This window comes from Mesoplodon mirus (assembly GCF_964341445.2).
Source record: "Mesoplodon mirus genome assembly, chromosome: 3".
NCBI classification, from domain to species: domain Eukaryota; kingdom Metazoa; phylum Chordata; class Mammalia; order Artiodactyla; family Ziphiidae; genus Mesoplodon; species Mesoplodon mirus.
In genome coordinates, this window is record NC_138978.1 from 21,355,320 (window position 1) to 21,367,557 (window position 12,238).

The following is a 12,238-nucleotide window of genomic DNA, read 5'->3' on the forward strand; positions in this document are numbered from 1 at the left end:
GAAGGTAGGGGCCGAGCACTGTGTATGGCCCTGGATTTCTCATAGCATAGAGCACAATGACAGGAAGCGGGAGACCTGGGTTTCCGTCCTGGATCTGCCATTTATGAGCTGTGTGTATTGTATCTTCTGTGAGAGGATTTTCAGTCCTTCCAAAGGACCCACCCCAAATCTGACTGCTGAAAAGCTGGAGATGGTGGCAGGTTTCTGTACACAGTTTATTTACAGGCTTCATCTACAGGAGGAGGCACTTGGGTAGGAGGAGGAAGGTGATAACCAATTCCGCCAGGACACATAAGAAACTTGGGCTGAAGTTACCCCAACAGCTACCCTAAGTGTGAACCAAGGCAGATGGAAACTCTATGAGGCAGGCACTAGTACCACTCCCATTTTTAATGGGTAAGGAAATGGGTCAGAGAGGTTAAGTGACTTGCCCAAGCTCGCAGGAGTTCACAAGCTCCTACGCGTTAGTTATTTTAGAAAACACGGACCAGGAGCCTCAGCCTGGGGCTGCTGGAAGGCCAGGGACAGTCAGAGACTGAGACCCAGGACAGACCCACCAGACCTGCCCCCAAGGCTTTTCCAGAAGGTTCCAGATTTGCCTAAAATTCTTATCAGCTTAAAAAGCAAGCCAATTTCATCACGAGAGAAACACAAGGGCCCTTGTGCCCTGCAGACTTCCTCTGTAGCTCGGGCCACAGTAGAGCTGTGAGGAATGCATTGCCTGGGCCTGGATGGGTTCCAAGGCTCAGGACCTCCCAGGGGCCACCAAACTCTGGTACCACTGTACTCTTCACTCAGAAACCCTCAGCTCAAGACGATATGTCCCCTGCCTAGAGGGACCAGGTCTGTCGTCCTCAAAGGCCTCCAAACAAGCTAGGAACAGGGAATAGCAGAGAGTCTGGGAAGAGTGGGGAAGAAATCTTTCTACACGATGTGGAAGTCATATCTGCCTAAGGCAAACCATGTGCCAACTGTACTGCACGTGTGATTCATGGTGGGGCGGGTAAGATTTGAGTCGGTCTGGTAGTTTTCAACTCAGAAAAGGCCAAGAGGTTCAGATGTGAAGGAAGGGACTCAAAGCAAAGGTCTGCCAGTCACTGTCAAAGATACGGCACCTCAGCTCTGAGGCTCTGAGTTTCTACAAGAGGTCTGTCAACACGGACTAAGCATTGTACCCCAATTAGCCTCCCCCTATTAATCACTATTAATAACTGATTATTAATTTGTAAAAGAATTCTCCCTCTGATCCCTAATGCCCCATTCAGAGTTAAGTACTTTTCTTCATTTTAATTTTTATTTTTCTCCAGTTACGATGGCTTAGTGCTTTCTCTTTGTTCTTCCTCACCTTGTTCACTGAAATCCTGGCTGGTGGTTCTATCAGCAGAACTACAAAACCAAAAAGGCAACAATGTTTTAGAACTTTCTTTGCCGTGACTCAGGGAGGCTAGAGGCAGGTGGAGGGACATGAAAAGGAAGGTGGGGTCTGGAGCCACACAGACCAGAGTCCAGATCCCAGCTCTGCCATTATTAGCGGTGTGACCCGGAACAAATCACTCATCTGCATAATGGGATCATAATGCCGATCAATGCAGAAAAGCATATCAAGTAATGAATGGAAATTCGATGGTGGACATGCAGTAGGCTCTCAATTTATGGTCAGAAATAACACCGTGATTATTACTAATAGCTTGGTTAGACTTTAGGTCTCCCACGTGGCAATGGACACTACCTGAAAATTTTGTCAGAAGCCATGTAGCTGCCACCTCTAGTGGGACCTGCCTCTCCAACTTCCAAATTCCAGTTTCTCTCCAGGAATTAGGGAGGAGGAGCTGGGTTTGGAGCTTTGCCCAATAGTAACACAATAGCTACAACTGACTGAGCACTTACTCTGGGCTAGGCAGCATTAACGTATATTAACTCATTTCATCCTCACAGCCACCCTGTGAGATAGGCACTGTCATATCTCTTCCATTTTCACAGGTAAAGAAGCAATTCAGACAGGTTAAATGACTTGCCAAAGCTCCCATAATACCTAATAGGTAACAAACTCAGAATAATAAGAATGGTGGTTTCTATGTACCAGGCACGTATGTGCTCAGGGCTTTTTTGTATGGCTGTACAGCTTGTTCACTGCACAAGAGAACTTGGCCAAAGGGGCAGGTTGGGGCTGAAACTCAGCCCCTGCTCTTTGCCAAGCTCTGTACTCTGGTGCAAGGCTGTGTCTACATGGAGGCAAGGACACTTCTTTCTAATTTGACAAAGATACCACATGAGCTATCAGAAGCCCCGTTAATTCTTTATGTGTATTACCTTCTCAATCCTCAAAACAGCTCTGTGGGCTAAGTATTCCTACCCTTATTTTATAGATGAGGAAATCCAGACCTAGAGAGTTCAGGTCACTTAGCAAAGTCACCTTGTAAGTCATAAAGCTAGGATTGGAGCCTGATACCAAAGCCCATGCTCTAAACCAGGAGGCCATTATACTGGCCCCATTCCTAAGTGCTCAATAAGTGAATAAAAGAAAAATACATAATTGTCTGACTTTTACCCTAAAATACATGGCAGTTCTTATGAGGCCCCATGGCTGTTGAGGCCCTACATAAAGCTGTAGAAAACTCAATCGATCAGGAATTTGGAGTACTGTCTTTCAGTGCTCGAAACTCTGTGACTTTATGCTTGTTAACCATTTCAGTAGCTCAATTTCCTCACCTGAAAATGAGAGTAATGTTATAAAGGAACATTTCTCTTAGTTGTTGCAAAGTGAGTGTGCATATGTAATAACCGTCACATCAACCATGGGAGGAGAGTGACACGCTCAGGGTCACCCAGCGAGTAGGGCAGAGTGGAGACCTGAAACCAGGGCTCCTGACTCCCAGTCCCATGCTCAGTCCTTGCTAAGTACCTTACAATTTTAGGAGCACCTGCAGCCTGCCCGGTGGCCCAGACATTACACAGCACACATGTGAGTCAGATGGTACTGTAAACGGACATTAACCATGTGACCACACTCAGTTGTTTCAGAAGACGAGGCAGGAAGGAGCGCCCTGAAGGGAGTCTTTGCTTGGCTCCCATGCCTGAAGACAAAACCGCTGCCTTTGCAGGAGCTGGGGCCCACCTGGGTTACAGCCTTGGGTAATGTAAGGCTTTTCCAGAGCTGCTTTAGGAGGGGAGGATGACCTGGGAGCAACGCTGTCTCCTCATCCCTGGCTGTGACCAGGTTCAAAGGAAAGACCATCTGTGGAACCACTTTGCAGAGAGGCGTGGTCCAAATGCAGAGTGCTATTGTTTTTCCTCCCCTCTGTGGATCTCAGGAGGCTGATTCCATCTGTGTTCAAATGACAGACTTGCCCTTCCTGTGATAAAATGCGGGCTGCTGTCCCCACCCCAGCTGGGTGCTTTCCAAAAAAAAAAAACATGCACATACACATGTACACTGTCCCCACCTCCCCAAAACAACCCACCACTATCTCCAGCTCTGCAGGCCTGCTCTGAGGAGGCTGGCAAGCCCCCCATGTATGAGGTCCCTTTTGGGCTGTGGGCATCCTACTCCTTATGTGGGCAGCATCTGTGGATGACAGGGAAGGAAGAAAGATACAGACATACAGACCTTCCAGCGATTGCCACATTCATTGCATAAGACAAAGGTAGTCATGGGCTCATCAGCACTGCGTGTCTGCACCTGAGAGAAAAAGAGAGCAGGGGCCACTCATGAAGTCACTTTCCTGCTCTAGGACCTGCTATGGCTCCCACTGTCTGTAGAAGTAGGTCCAAATCCCAGAGGTTGGCACCATTACTCCCACTCCACTTTGGCAATTCTCTTATCACTAAGAATTCCATTGTGTATTCATATGTTTTCCATCAGCTCACTTCCAGTATCTCCCTGGCTCAACCTGACCTTTGCACTCTCACTCTTGTTGTTGATTCTTCTGAACTGATCTGTCTTCTCTTGCTTCAAGACTCATCTCCTACTGGAAAAATGAACATATCCTATTGGACGTACCTCTCTGATCAGAACTGAGTGAGCTGGAAGCACCCTTACGGATCATCCAGTTTGTTGTTTATTTTACAGGTGGAAGAACTGAGACCCAGAGAGGAAAAGGGATTTGAAGATCATTGGGGATATTTAATATTGTTTTCTAGTTTCTCATCCCCTTAACCAGACCATTCAGGTGCAGAAACCAGGTTTCCCACAGCAAATCCCTGGTATTTCCAGATTTAACAATTGCTGTTCTGATTTTCTGCAGCCAACCCTGGATGGCCATGACATGTAGCAAGTTGTTGCTTTGTGGACACTCAGCTATGAACATGTCAACTGGAGTCTGTGGAGTGGGGGGAAGTCCCCCTGCTAATGGGTGAGTCCAGCAGTGGGCCAGGAGGACACAGCCTAGCACAGCCTTGTCACTGCAGAGCAATGACACCTGAGGAAGGATACCACTGGGGTCTCTCTGTGGAGAGAGAACTTTGCGAATGGGCATTTGACTTCTGGTGGGAGGCGATGCACAGGAGGCATGTCATCCCACAGGGAAACGTGCTTGGAAGGGAGCAGGAACTTGCACACACATCTCCAGATTCCTGAACTAGAATTCTCCGAGGGACTCCTGAAAGGCAAGGCTCACTCTTTCTGCTGTAGCCACAGATCCCCAAGGGCAAGGTGCTCTGATAAATCTTGCTTGAGAGCAGATGGGGGAATGAACAGAGTTCTAGAGTGACAAAGCACCAATTAGAATCCAAGAATATTGGTGCCCCAAGGGCATAACACGTACAGCCCAGAAACAGCTTTTAAGTCTCAGAGAAGGGGCCTCCACAGCCTCCCACGGCTCCCCATGCCAGGGCAGTGGTCTTCACCCTTACCTTACGACTCGGGGCTAAATCCCTTAGGCTTTACTACCAAGTTGGCTGTATTGCAGGCAGAAAGGTCTGGATCTGGGTTTATTAACATCTCTGCCACTGTCTTTGCCTCTTTAGACAAAGCCGCAAAACTTGTCCCCATCTGGACCTCGGCTTCCTTGTGTGTGAAGTGAGGGAGCAGAGTGTTTATTGCTAAGTTCCCTTCCAACCATCTGTGACTCTACAGTTGTTCTGTGCCCTGTGAGTCTGGTCCCTCTTATTCTTGCTTCAGGGCAGGCCAGAACACGCTGGCCAATCCTCACAGACTCAGATCTGGGTGCTTCTGCATGCATCTTTTCTAGAAGCCACAGACGTATCATGTTGGTGTACCAAGACTTGCCCTTCTCTCTGCACCCCAGGGTTTTAGCCCTTTCTCTCCCCTGGCTTGTCCCTAAGCTCCTCCTGGCCCCTGTCGCCTCCTCCCCCACTGGCCCCTCCCCCACCCCATACCTGGTTATAGGTGCAGTTTTTCTTCTTGCATTTGCTGCACTGGAAGAGGTCGGTGGTGGTGCCGCCTGTCTTGGCCATCTGGTGCTCACGGATGGCCTCTTGGGTCATGGCGTTCCTCAACTCCCTCAGCTCATCACTGGCCATTTCCTGGAGAGAAATGAGTCTGCCCTTCAGGGCCAGGGAGCCCCAGGAGCCCTGGCCCTGTCCCAGCTGGGAAAAGGCTTTATCAGAAGAGTCCCCATTCTGCCTTTGGGTGGAAGGTCAAATCCGGGTGCTCCAACTGGGCCAAGTACAGTAGGGCACATATAGGAGAGTACAAGGCAAATAGCCTCCCCCAGGATCAACACTCTTGTGTACATTTCCTCAGGTACTCTTGTGTACCTTCCTGCTTAATCTGACTTGATTACTGACCACCTGATCTGTGATGTTCCCCTTGTCCTTCCAGTCTGGACTTGATCCACTGCCCGTCTGAGCTGGGATCCCTGCCCGGCCAGGCCATTCTGCCTGGTGGGAACCTTGGTCTCGACTATTCATGCCTTACTGCTGTTACCCCCACCCAAGCAGGACCTGAAGCTCCTGGGTTCACACAACGAACTGCTCACCTATGATTGCATCATGGAATATCTTTTTCTATAAGTTCCTACAGAACAGAGCCCCTGTCTCTCGTCGGCTCACTGTAGGCACTTAGTGTCTGCACTATCCAGGTCCTCCCCTGGCCATTTGACTTGCCTTGAACTTCTTCCAGAAGAGAGCAGAGAGGGAGACACTCAAACCGGGGAGAGCTGTAGTTAGTGTTGGTTTGGGGGGAGGAAGACGGCTGAAGCTAATTTTTTTCCTTTTTTTTTTTTTTTTTTTTGCTGTACGCGGGCCTCTCACTGCTGTGGCCTCTCCCGCTGCGGAGCACAGGCTCCGGACACACAGGCTCCGCGGCCATGGCTCGCGGGCCCAGCCGCTCCGCGGCATGTGGGATCTTCCGGGACCGGGGCACGAACCCGTGTCCCCCGCATCGGCAGGCGGACTCTCAACCACTGCGCCACCAGGGAAGCCCTAATTTTTTTCCTTTTTAAGATTTTTTTGATGTGGACCATTTCTAAAGTCTTTATTGAATCTGTCACAACATTGCCTCTGCTTCCATGCTTTGGTTGTTCGGCCGAGAGGCATGGGGGATCCCAGCTCCCCAGCCAGGGATGGAACACACACCCCTTGCACTGGAAGGCAAAGTCCCAGCCACTGGACCGCTGGGGAGGTCCCGAAGCTAATGTTAAAAGAAGATTTGGGGAGTTCCCTGGTGGTCTACTGGTTAGGATTCAGTGCTTTCACTGCTGTGGCCTGGGTTCAATCCCCGGTCAGGGAACTAAGATCCCGCAAGCCACGAGGCATAGCCAAAAAAAAAAAAAAAAAAAAAACTTTTTTTTTTTTTTTAAAGAGGATTTGGCACTGGCTAAACATTTTAATTATTGCCATCTAGCATGACCCCTTAAACTGTGGAGAACAGAGTTGGTACAAAGGTCAAATGAATTTAGTATGCTGACTGCTACATTATAACCACTTGGGTTTCTTGACAAAATGCAGATTCCTATGAATCCAAAACTCTAAGGGCAGGTCCAGGAATATGCATTTTTATTAGTGCCCCCAAGTTATCCTAGTACACACACGAATGTCCTACTGTGTCAAATTCAAGGACTAGGTCCTAACCAATGGCAGGTGTATATACAAAAATAAGTCAACCCCAGGCCATATAAGCAAAAAGCAGCTGACTTTAATGTTGGGGGACTTTCCAGAGCATAATACATTTATTCATTCAAAATGTATTGGATGTCAATTTCTTGAATGCCTTTCACTGCACTTGTGTGCTGGTAAACTGGCTTTGGCTGCAGTGGTGGCTAATTTGTAGCATTTACCGATTTCCATGGTGTAAACACTCCCACCATGGCCATTTTCAAGCTACTAATGTGATATACTGAATGCAGAGTTGGGAAGAGCTACACATAATCATCTCTCGAGCTGGTAGGAGCTGGCTCCAGTCTACCACTGCCTCTAAGCCCTAAGGATTCCGACCTGATTTGGTTCCTGTCCCCAGGTAATGCTAATCTAGTAGAACAGCCAAACATTTAAACAAGATTGCAAGATAGTGTAGGAGGTACTAAAGCAAAGGTATACAAAGTGTAGGCAAAGCCCATATGGTGGCTAACTGCCTGGGAGCAGGGAGGCTCATTAAAGAAGCTGACACCTTCACCAGTCTTGAAAGATAAGCAGGACTTCCTGAGGGGGATGGCACAAGAGAATAATAGATGCCAGAGATCAGAGGACAAGAATAACATGTTTGGGGAAGGGTACTCAGTGTGGGTCAAGGTGAGGAGTGTGGGAGATGTGGCTGTGGGTCAGACTGTGCCAGCTAAGAAATAAACAGGAAATCAACTATGCTTCAATTAAAAAAAAAAAGAAAAGAAATAGAGATCAGGAAAACTCTATCCACTTACCAATCCATTTACCTATCCCTTCCTGCCTCATTTAGGAGGCAGCATCGGGGGCTTCCCTGGTGGCGCAGTGGTTGAGAGTCCGCCTGCCAATGCAGGGGACATGGGTTCGTGCCCCGGTCCGGGAAGATCCCACATGCCGCGGAGTGGCTGGGCCCCTGAGCCATGGCCACTGAGCCTGCATGTCCGGAGCCTGTGCTCCGCAACGGGAGAGGCCACAGCAGTGAGAGGCCCGTGTACCGCAAAAAAAAAAAAAAAAAAAAAAGAAAAGAAAAAAAAAGGAGGCAGCATCAGAGACACACGGGGTCGGTTCAGTAACATAGAAACTAAGGTCGAAAATGAGGGAAATAAGTCCAGAGATGACACTGGATCTTCACGTCATGTACAATGTGAATTTGCTAAATATTTGTTGAGTACTCATGACACACCAGGCACTGGCTTCGACGCTGGGAACAAAACCCCTCTCCTTGTGGGCTGCCAGTATGTCCACTCAACAGCTCTAATGGGTATCTCAGAATCTGCCCCATTCTTTGATTCATCTGGGTTTGAGAGAAAAAGAGAGAAGGAGGAAGAATGAGGGAATCAGGTGGACCAGGAAAGAGACATAAAGAGGGAGTTAGGGAGACACAGGAGGCAGAGAGGGATGTCCACTCACTCACACAGGCATCGGCTGCCCCAGGCTCTGCCTGACGGGAGCCCCTGGCCTCTGAGCCACAGCATAGCAGGCAGCCCAACCCAAGCTATTATTTTTCTGTTTTCTTTTTTAAAATATTTATTTATTTGGCTGTGTCAGGTCTTCGTTGTGGCACACGGGATCTTCGTTGCGGCACGTGGGATCTTGCACCCGTTGTGGTGTGCGGGCTTCTCTCTAGTTGTGGCGCGCGGGCTCAGTAGTTGTGACGCATGGGCTTAGCTGCTCTCCAGCATGTGGAATCTTAGTTCCCTGACCAGGGATCAAACCTGCACCCCCTGCATTGGAAGGCGGATTCTTTACCACTGGACCACCAGGGAAGTCCCTGTTATTTTTCTTCCTGGAGCAAAAATGGTCCTATATTTCTTTCTTTTTTTTTTTTTTTTTAAGAAATTTATTTATTTATTTATTTATTTGGCTGCACCAGGTCTTAGCTGCGACATGTGGGATCTTTTAGTTGCAGCATGCGGGATCTAGTTCCTTGACCACGGATCGAACCTGGGCCCCCTGCATTGGGAGCACGGAGTCTTAACCACTGGACCACCAGGGAAGTCCGATCCTCTATTTCTTATAAAAACTTCCTGCCTAGAGCAAAATTTCACCCCAGGAAGGAGGGCTTCTGGGCCTCCGTTGCCTGGGTTGCGGGCAGGGGGCTCCTCAGCGGCTGGCACTGGCAGTCCTTGTGGAGGGCGTGATGCAGTCCTGGCTTGCTGCCCTTGGCCTGGTCAGCCTCTTCTTGGGCCTGGGTTGATCACCCGATTCTCTTGCCCTGTTCTAGTGAATAGTCCTTGGATGGGGCCAGACTTGGCCGGTTCCTTTGCTGAGACTTCTGGGGCCTGTCTTTGTCCTAATTCAGTCACCCAGCTCTGTTCTGACCTCCAGCTTCTGGGAACTTGCTGGGTTTGGCTCACACCTGTGCCTACACCTTGCTCTTGGTTCTCCGAGGCCTGGTTTCCCAATGTTTCTGGAACTGCCCGTAAGACAGTCTCTTGATAGCATTCCCATGACACACACACAAAGAGAAGCAGAGGGACCCCAGAGCCACAGAGTGAGGGACAGAGAGAAGGAAATGCAGGCTGGATTCCCATCAAAGTCACAGCTTCACCTCACAGGGAAGGATAATACTCTGTTAAGCCAAGTTGCAATTTGTAACTCTGGGTATATGTTGTTATTTGCCTAAAAAGAGCATATATTTTAGATTAAGCCAAAAGATATCCCTGTCCACCTGTGCCAAGTTCCCCATTTTATCCTAAAGCCAGGGCTCTTTGTAAAATTTTGGGTATTTGAGGAAAGCAGCAAACCCTCTTCTCAGAAAAATGTACACGTACACATTACATAACACACACACCACACACCTGCATACACCACACACTAACCACACACACCACACACACATACACTACATCACACAAACCACACATACATAGACATTACGCACACCATAAACACACAGAGGCACACTCTTGACAATAGTTTCAGAGGGTTCCCAGACACCCCAAGGCACACCCAGACTCCAGGACGTCAGTGCATTTCCCCTCCCCTTCTCTGGGCCGCTTGGATTTTGTAGCGCTTTAGCAGTGCCATTGCCACGTGCTTGCGGGGAATCCCCTGAGTTAGCTCTGGCAGCAAAGAGCCACTCATACCTGAGGGTGTACAAAGGTCTTTCCAAGACAGAGACTCTGAAATAAACAGAGCTGGGATCAAATCCTCCTCATCATTTATGAGCTGAGGGTGGCTTCAGTTTTCTCATCCACAAAATGGGGATAATATTTCCTCTTTGATAGCACTGTGATGAAATGGCCAGTGAATGGGCCTAACATATACTAATTCCTGGGAGGGCTTTACTTGCCTTAACCTTCTAAACACTTCACATGTGTTAACTCATTCAATCCTGCATGGGATAGCTGTTATTACTTCCACTTTACGGATGAGAAAACTGAGACACAAAGAGGTTAAGTGGCTGGTCTAAGATCACACAGCTAAGTGGCACAGGCAGAAGTCAAAGCCGGGCAGCTCGGCGCAGGCCCCGAGCTTCTAACCACTGCGCGTACTTCCTCAAACAGGCTTGTTCCCTTTACCTTCCCTTACTGACCCCTTTAAACTGGGTCAATCCTTCCCTCCCGTAAGTTCCCATGGTGGCTCTGTCATGGCAGCCACCACTTTTGTATTATATGTATTTGTATACATGTCTGTCCCCACACCTTGGGCTGTGCTCCATGGAGTCAGGGACTCTGATTCTGGCTTCGGCCCAGAGCTGAGTAATGGGATATAGGACTGAACCAGGCAGAAGAGGGAGGCAGGTCACAAGGCAGGGAGGAGAGGGTGCTCCAGGGCCAGACAGCTTGGCTCCTGGCATCGACCTTTTCTAGCTGTGTGCACGGGCAGATCACTTAAGTCCTCTGAGCCTCAGTATCCTCACCTATAAGACGGAGATGATAAACATTTCTGTCTCGGTTGGTGTGAAGCTAGAATTGGCCAACACACCAAAGCGATTAGCACAGTGCTGAAGACATGGTAGCTGTGTTCACTGTCCTGATGGTCCAGGGGCCCTGAGGGATGGGGAGTCTTAGATGGTCCAGCTAGGGAAGCCCCTGGTTCATCACTGAGTTACAAGCCACTGCCTCTCAGACTTGGGCAAGGCTGGAGGGGCCCGGCCCCTTGTCCCACCACGCAGAGGTCCCGGCCCCGACCCTCACCTCTGCCGTCATCTTGGCAATGAGCCCAGAGGAGATGGCCCCGCTGAGCACGTTCCGCCTCAGGCCGGGGTTCCTGGGGTCCTTAAGGTTGCTGATTCGGCTGCGCACACGGTTCCGGTACTTCATATCTGTGCTCTTGAGCTCCTGGTAGATATGTGACACAGTCAAGGGCCAGTCAGCCACTCGCAGAGGAGCACAGAAGGATGGGGAGCCTGTCCCTGAAGCCCGAGGAGCTGCAAGGCCACCTCTTCCTTTCCTTGGACTTTTACAAGTGGTCAGGCACCTCTGTGGCCTCTGACTCCCCAAGTAGGGGTCTCACTTGGGCATTTGAGGTCAGCCACATATCAAGGAAAGGAAAGAGCCTCCAAGGTGACAGCAGGTCATCTCAAGCACTGTGGTGTCAGGGACCCCAGGAATGGGCAGCCTGGGTTTGTCTGAGCCTCTTGTGTGATCTCAGGTGAGTCCCATGACCTCTTGTGTGCCTCGGCTTCCTTATTTATAAATAAAAGGCCGTTATGAGGATTCCATGAGCTAAGCTGCATGAGGCACTAACGTGGTGTCTGGGGCATGTCAAGTGCTCAACATTTAGGGGCTAAGGTGATAGTGATGACGATAACCTCTAGTTTAAAAGGGCCTCTGGAGGTCGTAAGTCCAGCCATCAGAGGAAAACATAAGATTAGGGGCCACGTGTCTAAGGCTCCAGGCAGTATTGCAATAAAGAAATCGTTGAGTTTTGTTTACTCTGGTGTTCCCAACATATTAGAGCATAGACCCACCTGCCTGCCCCTCCTCCCTTTTCTCTGGGAATACCTATCGCGGAACCCACTTTGGGCATTGCTGGTCAGTTACTTTGCTCATTAATAGATGAGGAAGCTGAGGCTTAGAAAGGGTGCAGGCCCTTGCTCAAGGTCACAGGGCACATTCCCAGCAGAGTCAGGGCTGGAAGCCAGACCCCCTCCTAACGGTAATGCTCTCTCCACTCACCCGGCAGGAAGTCGTCCCTGGCCACCGACCACAGTGAGTTATCTGTCCAGACA

At 49.4% G+C, this 12,238-nt stretch overlaps 1 protein-coding gene across 1 annotated transcript in view; it reads right to left on the minus strand.

Annotated features, from left to right (window-relative positions):
• Positions 1-1,244: 1,244 nt before the first annotated feature.
• The window catches only part of TCEA3 (transcription elongation factor A3), a 35,494-nt gene continuing 24,500 nt past the window's right edge, over positions 1,245-12,238 (minus strand). Inside the window, exons 8-11 of the mRNA XM_082616283.1 lie at positions 11,202-11,345; positions 5,338-5,484; positions 3,608-3,679; positions 1,245-1,386 (exon numbers count right to left, since the gene is read on the minus strand). Coding sequence (XP_082472409.1) covers positions 1,378-1,386; positions 3,608-3,679; positions 5,338-5,484; positions 11,202-11,345 — 372 coding nt within the window. The 3' untranslated portion in view covers positions 1,245-1,377. The remainder of the gene's footprint in view (positions 1,387-3,607; positions 3,680-5,337; positions 5,485-11,201; positions 11,346-12,238) is intronic.